Raw genomic sequence first — 23,117 nt, forward strand, 5'->3', positions numbered from 1 at the left:
ACGAGACAAGGGGACTGGTCCAGTTTGTCTGGGGTAGTGTGCCCGTAAGATCGACATTCCATAAAAGAGAGAGACTGCGGAGGTTTGGGAGATAGAAGATGTTTACGGGGAATGTCCCTTGGAGAGAGCAATCAGAAAGACTCAAAGAAGTGAGAGTCGAAGAGAGGTTGGTGAGGGAAATAGGAGAGACTCCAGACATATCGGTACTATCAAGAACAAGTTCTCTCTGAGTGAGTGAGATTTCGTGCAAGCCATCTGAATTCATGATCTTTCTTCATTGGAACACCACCTTCAACATAGTAACCTGAGAGATCAAGTGAAACTAGTCCAGAAAGGTAAGATATTTTCTCCGGAGGAAAGGAACCTCAGAATCCAGAATGAGAGAGATTGAGGTGTGCCAATCTTGTAAAAGTACTGAAGCTGGGTGAAATTTGTAAATCGTTTGAAATCATTTCCTCCTAGGTTGAGCTGCTGAAGATTTTGGAGTGAAAAGAGGGTGCTGTTGGAATAGAGGGGTCCTTGGAGCCAACTGCAACTCAGGTCGAGGCCGATCACATAATTTGATTCTGTGTGGCATGTGACCCCCTCCCACAAGCAGCAATCAGTGCTGTTCTTCCACGAGGCCGTCTTCGGAGAAGTGATCAGATAGTCTCAGTCTTGAGAGGCATCCCATGTGATGACAAATGAGTTGCTGAACTGAACCAATGCATTGCACTCATCGGTATGGCTCAACTGATGGGATGACGTCTTACTACTAGTACTGGTGGGAACGTCAGGAACAGCAACAATTACAGAAAGGTGTACTAAGAGGAAACAGAGGAGGAGGAAGGGGAAGACCTGAATATTATTCATCATCCTCATCTTGTCTTCTCAGCAAATGCTGATTACTGACTGCTGATGAAATTTTGGGTTGGATCGCATAGATGAATTAAGGAATATAGGTGAATATATATAGTTGGAGAACATCTATATTTTTCTAATTAAGAAGACACCCCAGCCCCAAGTGCACTTCTTGGTTTTCTTCCTGGATGATCAAATCAGAGTAAAGACTGAGTAAGTCATTCATTAGCTTTGTTTCCTTGGTCGTTGTCTTAATTATTCTTTCGACCGACTCTTCCATGCTGTCATTTTCAGCTTATTACTCCGTATGACAGAGCTACTAAGAATTAATCCATGTGAAGAAGTTGCACTTCTTGTTTTGTACGGTAAATATATTTTGGTTATAATGGCATTTATCAGCCCGATTCATAATTCGGAATTACCAGAACATATCATCAATGTGTCTTCGCCTATATGTCAATCAGTAAGAAAATAACAACAATCAATGCCCTAAAGTCACACTAACATGGTCTTTACGGCCACATTACTCTTTATTATTGTAAAAGTTGTCAGAAGACGTGCTTAGTGAACCTATTGCAGTTTCCAAGACTGAAGAATTCTTAATGTTAACAGCAAGCAATGCAATCATATCAATGACGCAACTCTGCATATGAATGCAGAATTTGTCTGAGACTTTGTACCAGTGGTTTGACGCTTGTTTTCTTTAAATAAAGATCTTGGGTTTGAATATTGTGAATATAGAAAATTTACGAGTGTGAGAAATTTATCTCTTACTAAGCCGACCAAGCTCGGACCTGGATTGGTTGGGGCTCATTGGGCGTGGTGCACCGTAAAAAGCAAGGCATCACCTCACCGATATGGCTCAAAAGTATGAGACTCTTAGGCACGAATTGTGATTGTTTTACGTTTTTCTAAGAATGAAAACAGTACGATGTGATTTGTTATGCGATGATTCGATGTGGATAATGAAACAGAGATAGTTATGTCCAACTTTACCCAACTTTATACACCCACTTAGATAAAGAGATTAAGATGGACCATTGACTTGAAAATAAGCTCTTTCCTGTTATTGTAAAGAAATTGACAGCATAATAAGGATTTATGTCTTTGGCTTCTTATCGTGCAGAATGTTCTTCAACCGCTAAAATGATGGAAGACCAAAGGCTTTGACTGACTAGTCAAAGTCATCCACTCACTGGCATTCCGACCGACACCACCATCCAGGGACTGGCAAATTATATCCATGGCGGGATCTCATCTACATCTCGATCATCGTTTACAGCTTGTCTGGATTGCGAGTTATTGAGGGTTATGGAGGTTTATTAAACAAGGGATTACTGTCAAATAGGTGCTCAGGGGTAAATGTGATTTTTTTTTTTCATGCTGACAAGGGATGCCCGAGGGAGCCCAGATTCAGTCTCACAAAATCACAATAGTATTGAAGAGGAAAATGAAAAACAAGAAGAAGACGGAGATTTCTCCCGTCTTCGTAATGAGATTTACAGTAGAATAACAAAGATATGATGCAAGAGCATTTACAAAAATGACAAGAACTCAGACTCCCCGTTTTGGAAGTTTCCATCTGCCAAATTCCACGTTGCCACCCATTTATCGGCTTCTCATGCTCCTCCTGAGAGATTTATAATTTCCCATTTATAAAATTGAATTAATTAGAGGAATGAAAGCTGCATACATAATAGAAATCGAGGATGTACAATTGGGTTCATCAATGCAGAAACTTTAGAAATATCAAGGTGGTTACTGTAAGATCCATGATTTTTTTATTGCGACAATAAATATATGGATTAATTATTATATTTTATTACGAATCTATCATTATTTAACGAGATGAATTATTTCTTATTAAGTACTATGTGCAATTATGGATTTTTCTTCCCCAAATTACTTCCCTTAAAACCTCGTCCGATTCCACACGTTGCGGAGAGACTGTCTTTTGCCTTCATCTCTCAGGGAATATGGGGGAGGGAGAAGAGATCATGAGAGACTGAGATTGAGAAGGGGAATGAGAGTGGCGACCGGGACTTGGAATCGAGCAATTGTCATGACCAGGGATTGGAAACAGAACGTCACAAATGGTACCAAAGCTTAGCTATTAGATCTTGAATGGGGAATTAATTCTTTTCTCAATTCAATTTGGGCCAAACTTGAGAGCGTTCGTCTGTGTCAAATTTCAGAAATCGGTAAGTTCTTGTGTGGTCATTTGGTTGTTTTCTGTTAAATGGTAAGCGTGAGAATAGATATAATTTTAGCTTAAACTCTAGACTCTTAACTTATGTATATATATATATAAAAGGAATTCACACTCATCCGGACTTATGAATTTAAACTTCTAAAATTCTACTTCTTATTACATGATCTTCAATACAGATCCAGACATCCACGTACTACAAGTTACAACAGTGACTGGAGACCATATATCAATGAGAGAATACAAACTTGAAAATATGTGGTCTTAAATCAGATAGAGTACAAAAAGACACGTGACCAGGAAGAGTGGTAATACTTAAAATGAGTCATTATACATATCAAGTAATGGCACTCCATTCGGTACTAATATCTCGTAGGAAGGGTTGGTTTGGAAAATGACTAATCTCATTCAGCTCCACACAATGAGCACTTGCCTCCAGTAGCAAAACTAGAATAGTTACAGAAGTCTATATTAGATACACTTCTGTTATAATGGTGTTTACCGGCATGATTCATAATTTCAAAATTATGCTATCGTATGTTCGCAACATATATCATCAATGTGTCCTATCCCATCTGTTAAGCTGTAAGCTGATAATGACATCAATTGATACCTAAAGTCAGGCTAACAATATTTTTTTGTTGACAGCAAGCAATGCAATTATTTCAAATTCCCTGACTCAACACATGCATGAAGAATCTGTCTAATGAGAATACTTATGCAATGATTCGATGCGGATAATGAGACATATTCAGAAAAGATGGTTCATCGACTTCAAACAAGCTCTTCTCTGTTAGATTATAAAGAAGTTAACAGCCTTTTTCTTTGATTTATGACTATCGACAGCCTAATAAGGATAAATATATGTCTCTGCCTTCTTATTTTGCAGAATTTTCTTCAACCACATTAAATTGATGCAAATAAAGACCAAAGGCATTGACTGACTGTTCAAAGTCATCCAGTTACTCGTATTCCGGCCAACACCAACACCCAGGTACTGTGGTGACAGCCTGGATCCATTGTGCTCGATCACTGTATGCTGTTGAAGCGATGATATTTGCCTGAGAAGAGGCTTCCGATCGATGAGCCACTGTAAGTGTCTGCCATTGCTGCTCGGGGTCGAGGTGATTGTTTTGTGCTGACAAGGGACAGCTAAGGGAGCGCTGCTTGGTCTTTACAGAATCAATTAAAGGGGAGAAAGAAAAACAAGAAGAGAAGATGAAGATTCCTCTTGTCTTCCTAATCAATCAATTATAATATATTAAAACCGAAGTGCGATGCGAGAATGCGTCATGACTTACTTTTTTGAAACCTTGAGCTAGTGGTTAAACGTCTTTCCGGTTGCTCGGACTGTTTAATTCTTGATCGAATGTTGGTGTATCCTTCCATTTCTATCACTGTCTCTTCGCACTTTTCAATATCCTATGTCGGTAGGATATCGTCTAATACTATGTGCGTAATCAAGAAGATATGAAATATTTCTTTAAAAAATAAAAAAATTATCCATCGTGAATAAAATATTAAAAACAATTTAAAAATATATATCCAAGTAAATTAAAACATTTCTTCATAAAACTCGAATAAACTATACTTTATTAATTTTTGATAAACCCACGCAACATGTAGAGCTGCCTATAGTATATATTAAAGGGGAATAAGAAGATTTAGCCAAAAAAAAATTGAGGGGAATAAGAAGAACAAAAAGAAGATGAAGATTTCTCCAATCTTCGTAATTAGATTTACAGTATAATACCAGAGATATGATATAAGAGCATTGACAAAGCAGACGCACTCCGTTGTTTTCTATAAAGCAGTACAAGAACTCAGATTCCTCGTTTTTGGAAGATTCCATCTGTTAAATTCCGTCTTGCCACCCATTGATTGGCGTCTGGCGCTCCTCCTGAATGATTTATAATTTCTCATTGACAAAATTAAATTAGAGGAATGAAAGATGCATAACAAAAGACGAGTAAGTTCTGTTGCTCAGTAGCAATGCAGAACCTTAAGAAATATTAAGATGGTTAGTGATGGCGATGGACATAGAATTAAAGGGAGAGTTTTTTTGTGAAAAATACCTCGATTATTTGTAGGTGGCACATTCTTCTTCGGCCTATTTTTTTTCCTGGGTCGTTGCCTCGTGACCATTCTCTCTAAGCATATTGGTCTCCTAGACCCCTGGTCTCCAGCATAATGTAACCTGCTGAAATCCCAAAGGAAAGTCCGCATCCGTAGCTCATTAAAACCCCCTCTATTCAATCATACTACCAGACTCTGTCTCTTCTTCTTCATGGGAAGTAGAGAGGTCTGTTTGTCTTGATCATTACCGCATTCTTTTCGCAAAGCATGGCCACACAATCCAAGATTCCTATCAAAGGAGTAGCCGAAAGTGTCGAATTGCGTGCTTTGTTGTCCTGTCCCTTGAGCTGGTGATTTGAGAGATTCAACCATGAGAGTGATGAAAGATTTGCCAAACCTCTTGGGATCCCCCATTAAGCCTGAGAGATATTTTAAAGAGGAACAGGCCCTGAGAATCCAGATGAAGAGAGATTGAGGTGTGACAATCTTGTAAAACCACCAATGTTGGGCGAAATTTGTGAGCCATTGAAATCGTTACCTGAGAGGTTGAACCAAACATCAGGGAGCAAAAAGGGGGTGCTGTTGTAATGGGGGCCTCCTTGGAGCTGACTGCAACTGAAGTTGAGGCCAATCACGTAAGTGGTTGCTCTATGGCATGTGATCCCATCGCACGAGCAGTAGTCAGTGCTGTTCTTCCATAAGGCCATCTTTGCATATGATGTGACTGAGGGAAAGTCACATTATAATGACGCATATTCTGTTAGGATAAATAAATTGCTGAGCCGGAGCAGGGCATCACACTAATCTACAAGGCTCAACTGTTGGGACGAATAAGAACGAGATGATGTGCTACTAGTGGTGGGAAAAGCAGGAATATCTATAGAATGGCTTTGGAGTAAAGAGAGGAGGAAGTGAAAGGGAAAGAGTATGCTTCAGAAGTATCTCAAGTGGCAATGAATGAATTGAATATGGATGTAACGGGAGAAGACGACTGCTACTAGATAGTTCAGAGTTCGAGTCAAACAAGTCTTCTTCGATGTCCACGCACACCCACTTTATGTATGAATTGATGAAGAAATTAATAAGAAGGTTCATTGCCTTGAAATAAGAACATGCCTCAAAAAACAGAGAAATTCTGTCGTGTTTCATCTAAGAACACGCATCAATTGAGCTTCATCAATTCATCAATTGAGGCTCGATGCTGCAATTTTGATCTGTAATCTTTCTTTTGCTGTTTTGTTCTTTGAGCTTCTCTTAGATGAGTGTACATTTTTTATAACAGATAAAAGAGTCATAAATTATTCCAAAAAAAAAAAAAGGAACACGCATCAATACCAGACTAAACATTACGAGAACTCAGATTTACTGTAGTTCGAAGACTCCGCCAGCCATTCTTTGCCCCGCTGCACGCCCACTTCACCGGCCTCTGGTGCTCCTCCTGAATGATTTACAATTAATTTTTCCTCAAGAAAATTTAATTAGAGAAACGAAAGCTACATCATGAAAATTGAATGTTGTCCTAGTGAAGACACACAGACATGTTCGCAGCCATGTAATCCCATAATATATTATGAAATAACTTGTCATGAAATAAGTACCTTGCATGATTTCTCGAGGCAGCATTCTTCTTTGTTCTGCTTGCTTTCCTGGGTCGTTTCCTCTCGACCATTCTTGCTAACCATCTCGGTCTCCTGGTCTGCAGCATGATGTACCCAGCTGAAATCCCAAGTGCTAGTCCACATCCATAGCCCATCGGCACTGCTCTCCGCTCAATCCCATTTCTCTTCTTCCTCATGGGAAGTTGAGGGGTGCGTTTGTATTGCATCGTTCCCGCGTGCCTTTGGTAAGGGATGTCCACACAATCCCGAATTCCAGTCAAAGGAGCGGTTGACAGTGTCGAACTGTGTGCTTTGAGGAATCTGTCCCACAAGCTGTTTGTTTAAGAGATTCAAGTAGGAGAGTGACGCAAGATCTGCCAATCCTCTGGGGATCTTCCCGGCGAGCTTGTTCGAGGAGAGGTCCAACCACTCAAGATTAGTCAGATTTCCCATAGAAAAAGGAATGTTACCACTTAGACTGTTGTGAGAAAAATTGAGTCCCTTGAGTGCCTTCAGATCTCCAATTAAGTCTGGAATCTCTCCTTCGAAGAAGTTGATTGAGAAGTTGATGGTTGTAAACAAGGTCAGAATTTTCACCAGCTCCATCTTCAGCCCCTTCATCTCCACCACAATAGAATCTTGATAGTATTCATCGCCCATGTATTGCAAACCACCTCTCACTTCATTCTTCATGGCTTTTAGTTTCGCAATGTACTTAGCTGGCAAAGGACCATAAAACTTATTGTTGGAGAGGTCGAAAATGCGCAGTTTCGGGAAGGGATGATTATTTCTCTTGGAACTATCAATCGGACCACAAAACTTGTTGGATCTCAAGACAAGTACTTGCAACTTTGGAAGAGTATCCAACCAATAAGGGAAGCTGCCCTCCAACTCATTTTCACTTAGATCCAGAACTTCTAAGTTCTTGCAATATTCTAAAGATCGCGGCAGGGTTCCTTCAAGTTGATTTTGACTCAAGCGGATCGTCCTCAAGCTGGTCTCTTGGACAAATATTTCACGTAAACCACCAACAAACTTATTTGCTCGAAGATCCAATACTGATAGGTGGGCAATGAAATTTTTAAAGCAATAAGGAAGGGTGCCCGTCAACATGTTATTGGATAGGTCGATGACATTTAGCCCCGTGGCTCTGCATATCTGATAAGGAGTGTGTCCACTGAACTTGTTGTTCGAAATGGAATAGAACCAAATAGTGGGAGGTGGAATTGGGAGTGGTCCGTCAAAATTATTAATAGCTAAGTCAACAAAATAAATTGTTGAATTCATAGAGAAAATTATTGGCAACTCTCCAGAAAAATGGTTGTTGGAGAGCCTTAAGTATGAAAGCTGCGGAGGGAGGGGATCTTCAACAACTCCATGAAACTTGTTCTGCTGTAAATCTAGAATCCTCAATCTGCCGCTACCATTTAACCAGCATGGGAAGGTGTCATATATTTCATTATAACTGACATTTAAGCGCACTAAGCTCGTACAATTTCCAAGAGATTTTGGCAGAGGACCTCGAAATAGAACTTTGCTCAAATGCAAGCTGGAGAGGCTGCTTAAATTTCTCAAACATCTCGGAAAAGTGTCGTTGAGTCTGTTATTTGAGACCTCAAGTTCTTGTAGTGAACTCATTTCACAGATTGATGATGGGATCTCTCCTGCGAAATTATTAGATGAGAGATCCAAGAGTGTCAATGTGTCCCTCCCTACTCTCCAAAACCATTCAGGAATCCGTCCACTGATCATGTTCCCATTAAGGAGCAATACTTCCAAATTTTCCGAAGAACTCAAGAAATATGGGAACCCGGTCAGGTTGCAACCGAACAAATTCAACACCTTGAGCTTTGGGAAGGATAAGTTCCCATCACTTTGCAACAACACATTGAGGTTCTGTGGAAGGTAAAGGTACTGGAGATCTTTCAGTGTTGAGAACATTTCAAAGTCCACGGTGCCACTGAGCTCGTCACCTCCAAGGTCCAAGTGGGTGAGGTGGTCAAGGTTTCCAAGTGTCGGTGGGATTGGACCAGTACCAGAGGTCCAAATGTTCCACAGATGTCAGATTCCTCAGTGAAGTAGGAATTGACCCGTGGAAGTTTGTATCTGATAGATCCAAGGATATGAGCGGACTGGTCCAGTTTGCTCGAGAAATAGTGCCTTTAGGATAAATATTCTGAAAAAGAGAGAGGCCGCGGAGGTTTGCGAAATGGAAGATGGCAAGTGGGAATATCCCACGCAGATCACAGAATCCAAGGCTCAAAGATGTCAGAGTGGAAGGAAGTCTGCGAGGGAAATAGTAGAAATTCTAGACATATCGGTACCTTCGAGAACAAGTTCTCTCAGTTGACTGAGATTATGCACAATCCTTTTGAAACTATGATTTTCTATTGCTACAAGACCAATGGGATTAGAGTTAGAGAGATCGAGTGAAACTAGTCTGGAAAGGTGAGATATTTCCAGAGGAACACGGCCCGAGAATCCAAAATTAGATTGATTGAGATGGGTCATTTCTGTAAAGGTACCGAACTTGGGTGAAATTTGTGAGCCATAGAAATTGCAACCAGCTAGGTTGAGCCATCGAAGATTGGGGAGCGAAAAGAGCATGCTGTTGGAATGGAAGGTCCCTTGGAGCCAGCTGCGGCTGAGGTCAAGTCCAGTCACGTAATTAGTCGCTCTGTGGCATGTGACCCCATCCCACGAGCAGCAACCAGTGCCATTCTTCCACGAGGCTGTCTTTGGATATGAAGTGACGGAGCAGCAAACAGAGGAAGTGTAGGTATTGCCGCAGCCATATCCAGAGGCATTTCTCATGATGATGAATGAATGGCTGAACTGAAGCAGGGCTTCACACTCTCCCATATGGCTCAGATGTTGGGACGAAGGGGATGATATCTTGGGAACCGAAACAGCAATGGAGGAGTATAACAGGAAAGAGATCAGGAGGCAGGGAAAGAGCCAAACGTTGATCATCTTGTCTTGTGAGTAATACTGACTGAAGATGAAATTTGATGTGTTTAAGATGGAATGAATTATCAAGGATATATCGCTGAAATTATTAACCCCATAACGTGCTGAATTTAGTATGTGTCGTGGAATTCTTCCCAGTCACTTTCCTCACCAAGTAGTCAACAAAGAAAGGGAGAAAAAAATGGAAGTGTCTGTTTTCTCCTCACAAATTTCCAGCTGACTAAGGCGTTGACCACTACGTGCAGTCCGCTTGATCCTGACCTCCATTTGGATTAGTTCAATCATTCGAAGCGGTTATGAAAGCTACTACAGTACGGTCCCCCCATCTCCGATCAGTTTTACATATTCCATGTGCATCGTCAATTGAATGAGTTAAGCCAGTAGCAGTAAAACTTATATATACCCGAATCGAAGTGTCAGACACGGTTGAGTCAAGGTGATTGCCGTCGTGACAATCTGAGACAACTTAGGAAGGCCAGCTCGGGATAGCTTTGCTAAATTGTGACTAATATGCTCCAGGGGCTTCGGCCTTGTTTTCCAGTTTGGCTGCAGCAAGTAACTCATATTAATTCAGTCACTCAATTCATGCGAGTTTTGGTGAGAAGGAGATTGCTGAAGTTGGTTCTGAATTTGGAAGGGGAAGCACAAATGTCACGGTGAGCCCTGAAAACAAAAATTGTAAGTTAAAACGGGGAAAAGATCGAGAATATATGTCAAGAAGAGTAGATCTGTCACCTACAGGATATTTATATTTGCGATTTTGCAGGTACTATTATTGCAATCGTTCTGCTTATGGGTACTTCTTCAGGGTAATCAACATGTTCATTGGTGGTTATATTATTTCGATGCCAGTTTACGCACAATAGCAGGTGCATCTGTGTGCAGATTACCAGAACAAGCTCTAACTTTATCCTCTTCATCCCGGAGTATTTTCCAGTTCTCTCTCTTCATTTTCAGTAATAGGAATCACCTCAGAAAACATGCCTATAAAACATATCCTGTAATACCATACAAGTGCGTGCTTATGAATAGCATGAAAAATGGAAGAACTCTGTTACATATGTCCAGGAACTCATTATAGTAGCAACATTATTCTAGCAAAGAGGGCTCTGAAGATTCCCGACTTCATCAAAAGCTCTTTTGCGCATCAGCTGTTTGGAGATAACCCCTGTCTCTTTGTTGGTTTGCCCAGTTTATTGACCTCGGCTTCTCCTGATTCACAAGGTTTTGCATGGAGATTCAAAAACAAAAAGGGTTCAGGATGAAAATCAAGGTTGTTATAGGTGCAAAGTTCTTACAGATTAACCGAACTTAGATAGAGAAAACTGCAGAATAAAATATGAACAGCATGAGATCGAAGGGCAAATATGTTTCTAGAAGATGTGCAATTCATGACCTAAAGGAAGAATTTGCAGTAAACATTACCTTGTGTGATTTCTTGGAATAGCAGTTCTCGTTGGCCGGTTTGTTTCCTCTCAACCATCTTCACCAGCCACCTCGGTCTCCCTGTCTCTAGCATGATATATCCCCCTGAAATCTCGAATCCAACACCGCATCCATAGCCCATGACTACAGCTCTCCATTCGATCTGGTTCCCGAGTTCATTCCTTCTTCATCTGGGGAAGTTGTTGAGGGTTGTGCATCATCTCCACATGCTTGTGGCAAGGGATGCCAGCATAATCTGGGATTTCCATCGAAAGAGTCACGGTTGAATGTGTCGAATTGTGTGCTCTGAGGGATGGGCTCTGTGAGTTGATCTACCGAGAGATTCAAGTAGGATAGTGATGCTAACTCTGCTAATGCTGTAGGAATCTGCCCAGTGAGCTTGTTTGAGGAGAGGTCCAGCCACTCGAGATTACAGAAGAAGGGATTCTGCCCGTAAGAGTGTTGTGACAAAAGCTGAGCCCTCTAAGGGCCTTCAGATATCCAACGGCTTCTGGAATCAGTCCTTCAAAGGATTCCTAGACATGTCAAGAGTCGTGAACACGGTCAAAATTCTAACCTACTCTCCCTCCATCCCTTTCATGATGACCTTGACAGAATCTTGGTAACCATAGCGTCTACTCTTCATGTACTGCAGACCTCCTTTCTCTTCATTCTTCATGGCATTTGCCTTGACGATGATTGTAATCGGTAAAGGACCAGAGAAGTTGTTGTCGGAGAGTAGAATCGAACATTAAAGAGATATTCGCGAAGGGGTGATCTGTGTTCTTGGAACAATTTAAAGGGCCAAGGAAACTGTTGGATCTCAGAACAAGGACCTGCAGCTCAGGAAGAGCATCTAACCACACAGAGAAGCGATCCTCCAAGTAGTTGTTGCCGAGATCAAGGACCTCCATGTTCTTGCAATTTGCCAAAGATCGTGGTAGTGCACCCCCAAGTTGATTCTGACTCAAATCAATGGACGTCAATTTGTTCTCTGGGACAAACATTTTAGGAATTTGGCTGACAGACTTGTTCATTTGAAGATTGAGCACTAATAGACTGGTATTGGAATTTGCAAGACACTAGGGATGGTGCCACTCAGGCTGTTGTTAGACAAGTTGATGACCTCAAGACCAGTAGCATTGCGGATTGAAGACGTAATCTCACCCATAAACTCATTTCCAGACACAGGATAGAAACCAATTGCCGGGGGTGGAATTGGTACGGGACCTTTGCAACCATTATTTGATAAATCAATGATCGAGATCTAGAATTTGAAAAGAAGTTCACTACTGGCAACAGACCACAGAAGTTATTTGCAGTGATAGAGAAGTACTCTAGCTGACCGAGGAAAAACGGATTTTTTTCGGATTTAATGAAACCATAAAACTTGTTTGACTGCAAATCAAGAGATCTTAAGTTGGGGATTATTAAATTTCTAATGGGCTTATACGGACCTGGGCCCATATCCACTTAAAAACTCAAGCTAATAAGTGGTGGTACCCAAGCTACATATTAACCCATAGATTTTCCTTTTCTTTTTCGATGTGGAATTTATCCTATTTTACTCCTCAACACCTCAACACCCGCCCTCACGTGCAACGCCTCAACACCCACTCTCACGTGCAACGTGTGGTTTATATCTGTCTACACGTTGTCACGTGCCCTTAAACACCTGCCCTCAACAATTGACCTTGAGCCGGGCTCATCTTCCGTGCTTGGGCGAGGCGCACTCTTGGCTGCACTCGACATATTGGGCCTAGCGTGACATGGGTGCGCATATGCGCGTGGGCGCGCTACGCGTAATCAGGGCTCTGATACCATATTAAATTTTTATTGGGTTTATACGGACCTGTGCCCATATCCACTTAAAAGCTCAAGCTGATAAGTGGTGGTACCCAAGTAACATATTAACTCATAGATTTTCCTTTTCTTTTCCGATGTGGAATTTATCATATTTTACTCCTCAACACCTCAACACGGATAATCAGCCAGTATGGAAAAGTGTCAGAAATTTCATTTTTGCTGATATCTACATCTACTAATATTGTACAGTTTGCAAGAGATCTCGGCAATGGACCCTCTAGCTGATTGCCGCCCAAATTCAACCGCCCCAGATTAGTCAAATTCCCAAAACATTCCCGAACGGTGCCGCTGAGATTGTTATTTGACAGAACCAGATCTCTTAATGAACTTACTCCACAAAATGAAGATGGGATGTCTCCGGAGATTTTGTTGTTTGAGACATCAGATAAGTAAGTTGTAGGTGGCAGGGCTGGGAGCGGTCCCTCCAGGAAGTCTCCACTAAGGAGAGCGAAATCTATACAATTCCAAGGGAATTGGGACATGACTCCGGTAATCTTGTTATCAGATAGAACTAAGAACTCCAAGGTATCAATCCCTATGCTAAATAACCATTGAGGAATCTGCCCCTCAATCATGTTTCTTGACAGGTCCAGCAAGCCAAGTTCTTAAGAACTCAAGAAATATGGAAATTCGGTTAAGCTGCAATCAGAGAGTACTAACATGTCGAGATTTGGGAAGGAGCAGTTCCCATTGTTTTGCACTAGCAGTCGCAACTTTGATGGGAGCCAGAGGAGTATGCCATTTTTGAGCTTCGAGAACATTGTTTCGAACTCTAGGGCACCACTCAGGTTGCTCGATGAAAGGTCCAAGATCCTGAGCTGCTCATGGTTCCCACATAGGGCGCCAGGTGATAATGTCTGGAAAACTCGGGTGTCTGATCGTGCGGTCTTCTCCTCTTCGTTCTGCTGCCCCCTCCTTATATTTATAAGCAATCTGCCATCCATGACAGTTAACGTCTGTCATGACCAGAAAAGGGGGAGGCAGGCACTGCTTCATTCCATGGGCTGGACCAAATGTTTGCTTGGGCTTTCTTGGGCCCCCATTGGGGGAGGCCCATCACCAACAATAGATTCTGTTACAATGCGTTTGTTTTCGGAGTTAAAGTCACGAATTTGTGATTGTGATTGTGATTGTAGAAGAAGACAAAAATATATGGGGCCCACCAGTTTGACTTTTGAAATATAAAATGAATGGAAGGTAGAGATAATTAATTATAATGAGATTGTATTTTAATAATATATGGGGCCCACCAATTTGACTTTTGAAATGTGTGTTTTGTTGTATAGTGTTTTGAGTTAAAGTTAAAATTAAAATCTTAAATCACGATTTTGAAAACAAACGGAGCTACGTTTCCCTCTTAAAGTCGTCGATTCTAGTTCTAGATGCAAGGGAACAAGCGGACTGGTCCAGTTTATTTGGGGAAGAGTGCCCTTTAGATCGGGGTTATAGGGCAAGTAGAGAGTGCAGAAGTTCGGGAGATCGAAAATGTTAGTCGGGAATATGCCCCTCAAAGAGCTACTAGTAATACTTAAATGTGTCAAGGGGGAAGAAATGTTTCTTATGGAAACGGGCGAAATTCTCAACACGTCAGTACAATCGTGAACAAGCTCTCTAAGGTCGGTCGAGTTCTGGACGAGCCTTTTCAAAAATTGGTTCTCAAGTCTTGGAGGGTATTTAGCGTCGTAGCTGCCCGAGAGATCGAGGGAAAGTAGCTTGGAGTGGTGGCACATTTCCAATGGAATGAGTCCAGATAACCCGGATTGAGATAGATTAAGATGTCTCATTCTAGCAAAAATGCCAAACCTGGATGAAATTTGAGAGCCACCAAAATCTTTTCCAGCAAGGTTGAGTTTCCAAAGACTGCGAAGCGAAAAAAGGGTGCTGTTAGAATGGAGGGTTCCTTGAAGCCAGCTGCAACTCAGATGAAGGCCAATCACTTCTCTCGTCGCTCCATCACAGGCCACCCCATCCCACAGACAGCAATCTGCGGCTTTCGTCCATGATGCTGTCTTCGGATAGGAGGCAGGGGAGAAAATATCACAGCTTGCCTTAAGAGGCATTTCTGGAGATGATGAATGAATTACCGAAGTCGAGCAGAGCTCTGCACTCATCGTCGTGATTTGAAAGCTCAGGCGGAAAGGTAGAAGGTAATGATACGGTTAAAGCAACCATAAACTGCAGGAGCAAAAGAAGTATCATGCGGCAAATCCTCATGTTCGGTATATGGTTTCTGAGAACCACTGAAAGAGTGTGCCCTTCGTATAGAAAATGCTGTGTCAAAGTTTCGTTGATAACAAATGCGCAAATGGTTCAATATATCTCTCCCTCGTGGGGCCGACCCTACGGATAATACTAATTATCATTATGTAGTGTTGCATAGAATACATTGAAATTTCTTAGTCACTTGTATAGCATTTGTATATTGCAGCAGCATTGATATTTCCACAATACAGCCGCCAGAAGAAAACGGAGAGAACGAGATTTCCACAAAAACTCCCAGTAGACTCAGGCGTGGACCAGGGAAATGCTGTCATCCATCACACAGATCAATTTGATTTGATAATTAGATTTGATTACTTGAACCATTTGACATGGTATGCTGCAGTGCAGTCAACAAATCAGATCAACTTTTTCATTTAGCATCATCAAATGAGTTAGCCAGCACCAACTATGATGATTTTTTTTTTCAATACACCCATGGATGCATTGATTTGTGAGAAGAAAAAAATTTATGAAAAATAAAAAGTTAGCATTGGACGTAGATTTGAAAAAGAAACAAAATAATGTGATTCAATGTGAATTGGAAGAGGTTGACACTAGAAAAAAAAAAGAGTGCGGATAGCAATATTAAGTGGACATATATAACCTCAAAGGGTTTTGATCTAGTGGTTAAGGTGCGCCTAAACTTGCACTCAATCCAGGGTTTGAATCCTTTTAGGGCCACCGGAGCGCTTTTGGCGTTATTACCCGCTCTGTGCGCTGCCGGGGGTTCACAGAGCCCCAGGGATTAGTCAGACAAAGGCTGGACACCCCGGGTTAGTAAAAAAAAAAGTGGACAAATATTACCCTTCCACTCTTTCTCACCTTCAATTGCGTTATCTATATATATATATATATATATATATTAAAACAAAGTATGAGCCGAATTTTTATGCCGTCATATTATCAAAAATAAAAAACGGAGCTATTTTGCTTTGCCACATCATATTTTATGTATTAAAGAAATTTTTTAAGAATATAGAGCAAAATATATATCAATTCTTACAAATATATATTGCATGGCCATATAAGTAGAAAGGACATTAAAAAAAACTATGTATATATATATATATATATCGATTCTTTTGCATAGATATAAGTAGAAAGGAAGATCCAACCAATATCGATATATTCGGTTAATTTCATATTAACGGAATATATGTATATATATTTAATAATATGCATAAGATTATCAAAAAAGAAAAATAACATAAGTGCAAACCGCATTATATGTGTGTGTGTGTGTATCAGACTATGTATATGGGGAAACAAAAAGGGAAGGCAGAACAATTCCACCGAAAAAAAGGGAAGGCAGAACAATTCCACCGAAAAAAAGGGAAGGCATAAAACAGACTTATATATATCATTCTATATTGTAGGTATGTATGATGTTAAGCCTCTTTTTTCTTTTTTTCTTTAAATTTTTATTTTTCTTGGTTGAACTTTGATTCCCTTAATGAACTTTTGATGCAAATTTGAAATTGATTGCTTTGATATTGATTGTGTTGATAGAATCTATGTTGCAGTTTCATTATGAGCATCTTTTCGGTGCCCGTAAGACTTTTTGAATTTCTATTCCCTAAATATTTCTTTTTAATTTTTATTTTATAATTTGATGGACTTCTTTTCTCCATGAACTTCGAGGTCACGAGCTTTAGTTATTTATTCTTAATTCTTTCGTTGAAATTTAATTGGTAGAATAAATCTTTTAATGCATTTGTCAAACTAATTTCATCTATATTGATTGTTAAATTTTAATAATCTTCTCTATTGCAATTCCATTATGGGTATTGCTTCAGTAACGGTTAGACTTTTCCGCCAAGAACATTTCTTTTTTACTATAATTTCATCATATCATAATATAATGGAAAACTTTTCTCCATGAACTTCAAGTTCATAAGCTTTATGTATTTATTCTTAATTGTATAAATTTGTTAATGCAAATTTCGAATTAATTACTTCATTATTGATTGTTTTAGTAGTCTTCTCTAAAATTTTCATTTTTATAGTTGAATTTTGATTTGTTGAATGAACTTTTTAATGCAAATTTGAAGTTGATGGTTTTGATACTTACTGTTTTTCATCCAAGTTTTACATATTATATTATAATTAAACCAAAAAGTTAATACTAAATTAATTTTTATAGCCTTAGATTCTTTTTCTCAATTCCTATTTTTACATAGAACTCAATCATTTATATAATATATATATTAAAATTAAATTTTACATTATTTAATAATACGAATAAGTTTTGATACTTCAAGATTTGTATATTAAAATTTCTTTTTATTCGTCCGCGCAATGCGTGGGTCACCATCTAGTTTAAACTAAAAAGAAGGAGTACGTCCAACTTTTCAACCACCTTTTATGAATAAGGTGATAATTACAAAATCAGACTTTCACTTAAATAATATAAGTTTATAAGATATATTCGAACGAATTAATTCGCCTGAAAATAAGAGACAATTGACAGGAATTGAACTCATGGAAGAGATTGGGCCCTAGAAAAACAGATCAATAGACCGCCCCAATTGAAGATATGTCTAAAGGGCCCATTACTGGGGGACAAGGCCCAGGAACACTAACTATAAATAGAAGGGTTGTTATCATCATATAGCACGATATTTAGAAAATTTTCACTACATAGCACATATCGTATTAATTTCACTATTTAACACGATATTTTGAAATTTTTTCATGAAATAGCACAACAAACAATAATTTCACCAAATAGCACAAAATTATGAAAATTTTTCACTATATAGCACAAAAAATTGAAAAATTGACGAAAAACCAACGTCGTACTATGGGATGAAAAATTTTCATAATTTTGTGCTATGTGGTGAAATTATTGCTTGTTGTGCTATGTATTGAAACATTTCAAAATATTGTGTTAAATAGTGAAATTAATATGATATGTGCTATGTAGTGAAAATTTTCAAAATTATCGTGCTATATGGTGATATTATTCTAAAATAGAAACATTCCCATTGAGGAAAGTGTTGGGAATTGGTGTATGCCCTAGATACAATCTATCATCAGTTCTGTAATATGACATGTATTTCATTATATTACGAGGCATATCTGTTATTGTGTAGATTGCGCTAAATATGATTTTACACAATAATGTCCTTGGAATAGTAGGTTCAATAGGCATCAAGTGTGACTTGATTGTGAGATCCTATAATTACTGAACATTATTCCTAAATGTCCATAGTCAAAGTATTATCGTTAATTAGGACAACGATAATACGGTTAGATTAGTGTAAGTGTTGATTGATGATCAAATCTCATAGGTCATGGATATGGAGATATCAAATCACACCACATGTATACATTAAGAGTAATGTGTATAGGACTGATCCGCCATGAGATTGCTACATGGGTTGTTACGTGATTGTCATTAGCATATCTCAAAGTGACTATAGTGTAATGGTCCTTTGACTTGAGGTCACCATAGATTCCTACATGTAATGTCATATACTTTGATACTGTCAAACGCCACTGTAACAGGATGGTTATAAAGACAGTTATTGGGTATACCACAGAGCATGGAGAGGAATGTGAGTGATCAAGATAGGATTTGTCCCTCCTACGAAACGGGAGCGATATCTCACGGCCACTTGGTGGTTAAGTCTAAAAGTGTATGCCTACCCAAATGAGTCGATATAATGATATCGAGCTCATTTGTTCTGATAGACTTACCCGGTAAACCAAGAAAAAGAGATATTGAGCCATACAAGGATGTCATCGACTATGCCTTGGGCTCAATAGAGATATAGAGGACAAAGTGATTATATTACACGGTAACGGAGGTCACAAGGTTCGTTGAGAAATTGACTTTCCGATTACTTGAGTAACAGTGATGCATTGCTAGATGCCACTCACTGTTTGTAATATTGAAATAGAGATTTTGATATTATTGTCAACGTAATTGGGAACCTACAGGGTCACACACTACGACTAAATTGACGAGATATTTTGAAACAATAAAATCATCTAATAGAGATTAGATGATTTATGGTGCGACTAATTAATTGGATATTTAATGAGATTAAATTTGTCGATTAATTAGACTCGATTTATTAGATTAAATGGACCAAATTGATGCACGATTAATATGGTGACACATGGCTTTTATGTGGATTAACATGTGTAAGGACACATGTCATAAGGGAACCTTAATTCCCTAAATCCCATATCGGTTGGGATTTCATCTTCACCCCCCCCCTATTGCTTATAAAAAGGGCAGTAAGCATGATTATATATATATGCATATATATAAAAGCGCACACATATTATATATATATATATATATATGCTAATATATATATGTACGTGCATATATGTGTGCATATAAAATATATATATTTTGGGTTGAATTGTTCAACTCAAATTAGGTCCATTAGTCTGAAAATTTCGGGTGTCGCATCGGTGTTTTCTTTCGAGTGTTGGTCGCTAGCACCGCCGATCTCTCGAAGACTCGTCGACAAAGTCGGTGTGGATTCCAGTAGAGGCGTCACGCGTGGGACGCTCGGTCGACAACTTTAAATATTCCAGGTACGTTTTTATTTACTCTTATTCTTCTAGTAGGTCTTGGAATTAGTTTCACGGGTAGGAAATTTTGAATTTCTGTTCCTTTTTCGCTTCCGTTGCGCCCCCTGGAACTAGCAATTGGTATCAGAGCCTAGCTAGTTAGAATCTGAGTAGATAATAGCATAAAATATGATTTTATGCTTGGTACTGGTATGATTATGTTTGATATTTGCGGTGCATGACTGTTAGACATGGACTATGTCCTAGTTGTGTTAGTATAATAGTTATACGTGTGGACTATTATGTAATAGTTACATAATAGTGTATAGTGAGATCGATTAAATGTTAATCAAATCCCTCAAAATATTAAGTCCATATCCTTCCACCGTGTAACGCTCGTCAAGATCAAGATCGATGAGTGTGTAGACCTTGCCTTCGCAGGATGCCCTTATCTATCCTAGTAAGACGTTGTGTTTACCAGTGGGTCGGACTTAACTGAGCAAGCCTAATAGGATTAGGAGTTCAGAGGCATGTAGTTGGCATCGATCTATAAGATAGATTTGAATAAGGAGTTATTCACTCAACTAATCAAGAGTTGCATGTGATGCAATTGGGAAAGTGAGTTCCCTACCTAAATAGCCAGTTCTGGGTGAATCAGCCCTCGCTGACTCAGAGCTTGGTGAGATATGGATCTTGAGCTACTATGAGAATGATATTCTCTGAATCAATGTTGAGGGTCATTGATTTGATATAAATAGTGGGAGCAATATTTATAAAGTCCTCATTAAATATTGTTGTGTCATAATACTTATTTTGTATATTTCTATGGTAGTTACCATGGCAGGGAGCACTTCTAGTACTTTCTGTTTGCGATCCGTCCTTGATAAGGACAAACTGTCAGGGAATAATTTCCTTGGTTGGTATCGAAACTTGAGAATTGTTCTCACCCAAGAAAAGAAGCTATATGTCTTAGAGCAACCTCTTCTTGCGCCACCGCCTGACGATGCCCCCCAAGCTGAGAAAGATGCTTATAGTAAGCATCATGATGATGCCGTAAACGTCGGATGTCTCATGTTAGTCACCATGGACTCGGAGCTTCAGAAGCAACACGAGAACATGAAGGCGTACAATATGATCGTGCATCTCAGGCAGCTCTATCAAGAGCAGGCCCGACATGAGAGATTCGAGATCTCTAAAGCACTTTTTCAGGCAAGGTTGACTGAGGGTAGCCCGGTGGGTCTTCATGTACTCAAGATGATTGGGTACGTTGAGACTCTGGGAAGACTGGGATTTCCTCTTGGTCAAGAGTTGGCCACAGATTTAGTCCTACAGTCGCTGCCCAGCAGTTATAGTCAGTTCATTATGAGCTATAATATGAATGACTACAATAAACCATTGCCTGAACTGCTTAGCATGTTGAGAACAGCTGAGCATGATATCAGCAAGGGGACATCCGTTCTAATGGTCCAAGGGACCAAAAGAAAGGGCAAGAGCAAGAGTAAAGGCAAGAAGGCTAAAGGTGCATCCAATTTTGACTTGGGTGCGTTGAAGCCTAAAGCCAAGGTGGAAGAATGATTACTGCTTCCATTGTGCCAACACTGGACATTGGAAGCGGAATTGTAAGATATACTGGAAGAGTTGAAGAAGAAGAAGGGAAGTAGACTTCCACTTCAGGTATCCATGTTATAGAGATTAATGTATCTACTACTTCTACATCTTGGGTATTAGATACCGGATGTGGTGCTTCATATTTGTGGAAATATGCAGGACCTAAAGGACAGTAGATTGTTGACAAAGGGCGAGGTGGACCTACGAGTTGGAAAATGGAGCAAGAGTTGCTACATTAACTGTAGGGACTTATCACCTAGTTTTTAACTACTGGGCTTGTATTAGATCTTAACGACTGTTTATGTACCTGCTATTAGTAGAAACATAATATCTGTTTCTTGTTTGGACAAGAAGGATTTTGTTTCACTATAAAGAACAAGTGTTGTTCTATGTACATGAATGAGTATATTATGGCAGTGCACATTTAGTAATGGTCTGTATGTTCTTGATCTAGATACGCCTATTTATAATGTGGAAACCAAACGGCTCAAATCTAATGATTCGAACCCGACTTACCTCTGGCATTGTCGTTTAGGCCATATTAGCGAGAATCGCATCTCTAGACTCCATAAGGATGGATTACTGGACTCGTTTGATTTAGAATCGATCGAGACATGCGAACCTTGCTTAATGGGGAAAATGACTAAGGCCCTTTTACCGGAAAGGTGAGCGAGCTAGTGATCATCTGGCTCTCATACATACCGATGTATGTGGACCAGTGAACAAGCTTGCTAGAGGTGGGTATCTCTACTTCATTACATTTACTGATGATTTCAGTAGATTTGGATATGTGTATTTGATGAAACACAAATCTGAATCCTTTGAAAAGTTCAAAGAATTTAAGAATGAAGTGGAGAATCAGTTGGGTAAGAGCATTAAAGTTCTTCGATCAGATCGAGGAGGTGAATATTTGAGCTATGAGTTCGCTGACTATCTTAACAGTGTGGGATTTTATCTCAACTGACTCCACCTGGAACACCACAGTGGAATGGTGTAGCTGAGAGGAGGAATCGAACTTTATTAGATATGGTTCGATCTTTGATGAGTCATGCAAACTTACCTGACTCCTTCTGGGGATATGCTCTACAGACAGCTGCTCTCATATTAAACAATGCTCCGTCGAAATCAGTTGAAAGGACACCATATGAGATGTGGTATGGGAAGCGTCCCAAGATGTCTTTTCTAAAGATATGGGGTTGCGAAGCTTATGTGAAGAGATTGTCTTCGGATAAGCTTGGCCCTAAATCGGACAAATGTTACTTTGTGGGGTATCCTAAGGAAACTCGAGGATACTATTTCTATAATCCCATCGAGGGCAAAGTGTTTGTCGCTCGAACTGCGGTATTCCTTGAGAAAGAGTTTCTCTCCAAAGGAACTAGTGGGAGGAAATTAGAACTTGGGGAAGTTCTACCACAAAATGACATTGACCAATCGACGGGCGATGTTGCAGAACAAGTACCACAAGTTGTTGTGGCACAATCTTCTACACAGGTGACACAGGAGCCTCGTAGGTCTAGTAGGATACGTCATGAGCCCGAGAGATATGGATTTCTCGTGACTCAAGACAATGACGTATTGCTCATAGATAATGATGAGCCTACAACCTATGCGGAAGCCGTAATAGGCCCTGACTCTGAGAAATGGCTGGAGGCCATGAGATCTGAGATGGAGTCCATGTACACTAACCAAGTATGGACTTTGGTTGATCCACCTGAAGGGGCAAAACCCAT

The 23,117-nt window shown here is 39.7% G+C and overlaps 2 protein-coding genes across 2 annotated transcripts; both read right to left on the reverse strand.

Annotated features, from left to right (window-relative positions):
* Positions 1-6,894: 6,894 nt before the first annotated feature.
* On the reverse strand, positions 6,895-8,664 carry LOC116189764 (receptor-like protein 43). Its single transcript, XM_031519489.1, has one exon. The coding sequence runs from the start codon at positions 8,662-8,664 to the stop codon at positions 6,895-6,897; it is 1,770 nt and encodes a 589-aa protein (XP_031375349.1).
* A 2,598-nt stretch (positions 8,665-11,262) lies between these two features.
* Positions 11,263-15,095, reverse strand: LOC116189765 (receptor-like protein Cf-9 homolog). Its single transcript, XM_031519491.1, has 7 exons — positions 14,788-15,095; positions 13,645-13,917; positions 13,092-13,563; positions 12,179-12,385; positions 11,955-12,080; positions 11,726-11,806; positions 11,263-11,565 (listed from the first exon to the last, which is right to left on the reverse strand). The coding sequence occupies exons 1-7, from the start codon at positions 15,093-15,095 to the stop codon at positions 11,263-11,265; spliced, it is 1,770 nt and encodes a 589-aa protein (XP_031375351.1).
* Between the last annotated feature and the right edge of the window lie 8,022 nt (positions 15,096-23,117).

The sequence above is a fragment of the Punica granatum genome, unplaced genomic scaffold (assembly GCF_007655135.1).
Source record: "Punica granatum isolate Tunisia-2019 unplaced genomic scaffold, ASM765513v2 Contig00015, whole genome shotgun sequence".
Lineage (NCBI taxonomy): Eukaryota > Viridiplantae > Streptophyta > Magnoliopsida > Myrtales > Lythraceae > Punica > Punica granatum.